This window comes from Egretta garzetta, unplaced genomic scaffold, assembly GCF_000687185.1.
Source record: "Egretta garzetta isolate BGI_Z169 unplaced genomic scaffold, ASM68718v1 scaffold297, whole genome shotgun sequence".
Taxonomy (NCBI): Eukaryota; Metazoa; Chordata; class Aves; order Pelecaniformes; family Ardeidae; genus Egretta; species Egretta garzetta.
This window is the reverse complement of record NW_009260410.1, coordinates 176,347-181,884: the sequence shown is the minus strand read 5'-3', so window position 1 is coordinate 181,884 and position 5,538 is coordinate 176,347. Positions and strand designations below refer to the sequence as shown.

General features: G+C 39.3%; 1 protein-coding gene across 1 annotated transcript in view; it reads right to left on the bottom strand.

The window, feature by feature from the left end:
• Positions 1-3,111: 3,111 nt before the first annotated feature.
• WDR12 (WD repeat domain 12) overlaps positions 3,112-5,538 on the bottom strand; it is a 9,012-nt gene continuing 6,585 nt past the window's right edge. The window contains exons 10-12 of the mRNA XM_035899079.1: positions 5,100-5,232; positions 4,222-4,294; positions 3,112-3,465 (exon numbers count right to left, since the gene is read on the bottom strand). Of these exons, the coding sequence (XP_035754972.1) occupies positions 3,388-3,465; positions 4,222-4,294; positions 5,100-5,232 (284 nt within the window). The 3' untranslated portion in view covers positions 3,112-3,387. The remainder of the gene's footprint in view (positions 3,466-4,221; positions 4,295-5,099; positions 5,233-5,538) is intronic.

The window sequence follows — 5,538 nt, the reverse complement described above, 5'->3', positions numbered from 1 at the left end:
AGCGGGTGGCATTATCCACAGGTGCTGATTTAGGTTGTGTGTCATTTTCCCATTTACAGTTTCCTTCCCCCTCCCCTTGTTTTTAATTCAATCTCCTAGTTGAGAGAAGGCTGAGAAATTAAAGATTAAAACTAAACAAAATGCCAACGAGAGAGAAAAAACAGTGCTCTGCCAGGGCTGGCTGTAGGAAAGCGATGGCAATCATCCAGAAGCAAAGATGAAAGTCTCAAAGCAGGAAGAAAGCTGAAAGAACCAGATGGGAAAAAGCAAACACATGAACAGAAAACGCAAGTGTGACGCTAAGCCAAGGACCAAGCGGGTGAACCCTTGTCTTAAACTAAAGCTTTTAATGTCTGTCTTAATGCATGGTGTTGTTTGAATTGCATTTAGAGGCCCCATATGTGTGCTGGTAAAGGTAACAGTTTATGCCAGGCATCAGTGCAGAATGAAAAGATGAAATAGAACAACTTACTGCACAACCTCCCAAAGCCAAACCCACCCACCGTCCCCACTGGCACAAAAAATGAGTAAAGCTTGCAGCAGCCGACTACTGTCTTTATTCCCCCCACTTGTAGCATCACTTGGAAGTTTAAGGAAAACTAGCTGTTAGTACATAAAAGTTCTTCTCTGTTCTATATTATGCTACAAGGCCACTACGAATATGCAGAAATGTTTGGGGGGGGGGGGGAGAGGATTTTTTTAGAATCAGTACCTTGAATCTCTAAGACTTAAGTTTGTTTTTGACTCTGTTCTCTTGCCATTTTAAAATTGGCTCTTGCTGGCCATTTTAATTTCACATCATTATTTTAAATGAAAAAACTGCATGTTTGGAGGAAAACAAATATTCTTATTAAAATGTTTTAATTAAGATTACAGATTATCCAAAGAACTGTCAGTCAGCCAAATCTAAAAAGTATTTTTGTAGGTTCTAAGATAACTTATAGACAGTGGTAATACGCATGCGTTCCAAAAATATGTTGTACTTAATGCCGATATCAATTCATAATGTTAATGTGGTTTACTTAGTTGCTTCCTTCTGTGTTTGACACAGTGCTTTTCCAAATAAGAGAACTCAAAGTGAGAGGCGGGTGTAAAGACTCTCCCACTTCTGAACTGGGGGCTACCAAAACCTGCCTTTCTAGATATGCTCCGTGTACGTACTACAGGTGATGAGTGTAGTAGATCTAATGGGTTCAGTGTTTGAAACTGAAACAATTAATGCCAGCTGGGGTTTCTCAAATAATACTAATCTTTCTAAGCTAAGTTGACAGTCCAAGTCCAATACTTTTTAAAAAAGTATTTTTTAAATCTTTCTGGGAAGTCAAGAAAACCATATTAAGGTTACCTTTATCGCATTTATGAGTCTTTAGACATATGCATGTAAGAGAGCCCATTTATTTTTATCAGTTACTTCACAGCTGCCTGACTGTAAAATACCACAGTAATTCTAAAAGCCACGCTCAAGCCTAATTTATCTGAAAGAAAAAACTGAAGAGTAATAAAATGGATGTTTCTTATAATAAACAAAATAGCTCGAGACTTTAGATTAAATGGTCACTGGGAGTCTTAGAAGAGAAAAGAAGCAAATTAGTTTCCAAACTTTCTTCACTGTCTTGCTTTCCACTGAAAACATCTCCAGACTTTACTTGGTTAAAGACCTCCCAAAGTCAGGTATACTGGATTACCTAAAGAGGATATTGCTCTCTTCTGTTTTCATACTAAAGAAAATTATTAGAGATTTTTTTTAAACTTTCATGAATATTAGGCCAACAATTGCTAGAATGGATGGGCATATCCACAAATGTGCATGTGAAATTACAGAAATCTGTAATAGCGGGGAGGAAGGAATGCTGCATGTTCCAGCACTTACTAAATTCCTGCTCAAAAAGTGCTTTGTATTTTTGGTAGGTTTACAAAACAAAATAGTTATTTGCACCATTTTTGCAAGTTCCAGTTTGTGGAGTAAATAGAAGGCAATGGTTTAAAGGAATGAAGTTTAAATAAGGAAGAAAGATGTAATTAGTTGCTATATTAAGGTATGCATAGTGTACATTGCTTTAGAAAGGATGAAGCACGTACTAAGAACATGCACGGGGATAATAAGATGACGGCAAGCCAACTCATTCCTTGTGAGCAGCATTTGTAAACCAAGGTTAGTCTATGACAGCTGCAGTGTGTTACTTGCAGAGCCCAGGGGTCAGAGCTCCTTCCCCTGTAGCCTCCCTGTTTTCTCCATAGTTTTGCTGTTCAGGTATTTCCTAACCCACTGGCTCGGAACACGTCCATATTGGACACCCGGAGGTCAAGAGTTTTCCTCTTCAGAGAAAAATTATTAACCTTGCAATTTAAGCATTTTACTTGATTGTGCTGTACAGGTCTTACATTTATCGATAGCTAAGACATTAGCAAGGGTATTCAAGTTGGGTTTCCACATTGTTAAACTATGTGCTGGTTTAACATCGCATATATGGCACCTAACAAGCTGCAGTAACAGCTTTTCCATTTCAATGCTGAATTAAAGCAAGACCACCAGTGGAGAAAAGGAGCGTGTTTGGATAGTGCTTATCCTCCATCAGCCTAAAAGCTATTGCAATCTTTTCTATCTGTTCTTCCTAGGAACAAATTAATTTTTCTTCTGCCTCCTCTGTGTGATCCTCCACTTGTTTCTGTGCATCTGCTGCTTTTTAGGAGTGAGATGCCACAGTAGTTGTGCTGCAATGTAACATACACTGTGGCACAAGGCAGGCACATTCTTATACAGTAACTTATTGCCGTAACTTACAAGCAATAAAAAAATGGAATATTTAATCTGTCAGTAAATCTGCCAAGTTCCTTTATATCACACCATTTGCACTGCAAACATACTGAGTCTTCATCCTAGAAAGCAGCCTGGGTTCATCAGTTAAGGACCTAATTGTAAGAACTGCCAACAGTCATACTGAAAGGAGAGCTGATGTCTGATTTTTATCTGAAATGAAGCACTAAAACAATGAACTGTAGATAAAAGCTTTATTTTTTTTTTTTTCAAGGGAAAGCAGGTAAACTCAAAAAATAATTTAGTCTAGCGAGTTTTAAGTATCAGGAACAGTTTACTCCTTATTAACAGGGCTATACAAATAGTCATTTGAAAGATGTTAATTCAAAGCCATCAAAAAGGGGGGAAATGTCCTTTGCTTTGTTTCACACTAATCACACTTGTAACTGCTTGGTGCCATTTTTCTGTGACAAATATGGATATAGGTTACCAATACAAAAAACAGGAACAACAGCTCTGAGCAACAGAACATTCCTTTCTTCAGATGTTGGTTCTGTAGAGGTGCTAACAAGAGAGCAACTGCTGCAAAAATTTTTTTTTTTTTTTTTTAAAAGTCTTCTGGCTGTTGACCTTCATGCCCCAACATCAGAGGCTGTAGCTGGGTATCCATAGCAATACAGTTTGTTGTCTGCACCTCCACTCAATAGCAACTGATGAGAGGAAAAGAAAACTGTGATTAACATCAGAACCAAGCAAAATACCTACACAAAAATTGAGGACTCACTGGTTTTTTTTCCTTTGAAAGTATAAAAAGAAGTAATGAGTAATGAACTGTTAATGCATGACTAAAGCCCAGAATCAAAGTGCAGAAGCAATCTTGTCTCTTACCCTCCTCCTAAAACTAGAAGCAAAGGTTTTGCAGGAAAATTTCTAAAACTTTTCCTGAATTTTACTGACAACAGGAGCCACACTGAGAATCTTGAATGCTAACAAAATGGGGTTTTTTTTCCCATTTTATACACGTGTACCACTACAGTAGCAGAACAGCTTGCTATAGAGGATTATATAGTTCCCTCCTTTGACATGCACGGCCATGCCCCAGCTGTCAGTTCATGCTGCTGCTTTAGTCTCCATGGCAGCAAATGGTACCTTGGAACATGTATTTTCTCAGCAAGGTGTGGTGCTGTTCTTGGGTCTCTCCTTGTTTGGAACATTGGTGTAACACCCACGTAATGCTGCAGAGCTTAAACTCCCATCCTACTCCTTTGCACAGTAGCACAGGGGAGCACTGCAGTGCATATGACACCACCACCCAGGTATCAACCCAGTATCAACCGCAGCACAATGAAAAGTTCCTGTTCTCTTCTATCTTAAGCATAAAGGAAAAAAATGGTCCGTGACTGCTTTTAGCCCTCTTCCTAACCACCATGCATATAAACTGAGTAACTTGCTCTTCAGATTCTTACCCCTGCTTCTGTCCAGTCCACACACAAAACCTTGTCTTCGTGAGCAGCCAAGTCATACAGAGGAGCTTTGCAACTGGTAAAACACAGGTATTTACAGTCACATGTTTGAAGTTACGTGAGCAATCACAGGAAAACAAAATTGGTCTAGAAGAAATACTATCACAATATGCTGTGGTCTAGCAGTTATAAACCCTTCCAGAGAGTACAGATATCTGCCCTCTGTGATGTTTTCTCTGTTTTCTCCAGAGCTGATGACATCTGTGTTAACCTTTCCTACACCCCCAAAGAGAAAAGCAGCAATATTTTTTCTACCTGCTTGCAAACTACCTTGAGACTGAAATTTGATCAATCTGCTTGTTAGGAACAATTTATTATAGAGTTTGTTTCCTTCTATGTGCTGCTCTACTGTGTGTGTTTTCCAGAAAAGCAATTTATGTCTTCTGAATGCAAACCATTTCATTTGTAATGAAAGGTCTGAAAAGAGTATAGAGTGAAACTTCACACTGTTAGGCTCATTCCTTAGAAAAAGAATATATTTTGTTCCTTAAAACAGACGAATGGTTAGCAAACCTTCTGTTGTTCCTAATCCCATGTTACAGTTGCTGCCTTCTGCATGTCAATCAATGCTGCTGTTAATGCCCGGTAAGTCCTGTGTTGGAACGCCATACAGCTCACTCTGATGTTAAGCCACAGGTCCTCTGGCAGACTACAAGTATTTGTCTCCCTGTCCTTGACTCCTAAAACCTAGAGCAGGATTTTTCACAAACGCCACAGGAATTTCCAATGGGTGTCTCAGACTGCTTTTGCTATTTCTTTAGGTTAACTGACCCCGCAAGCTTACATGCCTTTCACCAGCAAAGACCGTGTGTTTATTTTACCTCCTTGTGTCCCAGAGCTTCACGATGCTGTCCAGAGAACCAGAGATCAGCTGATGCTCATGGGTAGGTGACCACTTCAGAGATGTCACCCAGCCAGTGTGAGATGTCAGAGACAGGAGAACCAAGGAGCCATCTGAACAGAAAGAGAGGGGGGAAAAAAAAGACAGCAGTAGATGCCAACTGAAACGAGCGCTTTTAAGATGGATACAAAATCCAGTGAGAAAAAGCAGTCAGCAACATATTTGTGTTCAAGGTAAGTGTTTCTCCCACCAGTAATTCTAACTTCAAAAATCACAGTGAACTTTAAAGAAAGCAAACAAAAATAAAAGCTATGCAAGTTCGGGGGGGGGGGGGGGGGGGGGGGGGTTGGTTTCAGGTTTTTTTTGTCCTAAAGCTGTTTTTGGATTATTATAGTTATAAACAAAGCCAAAAAAACTTT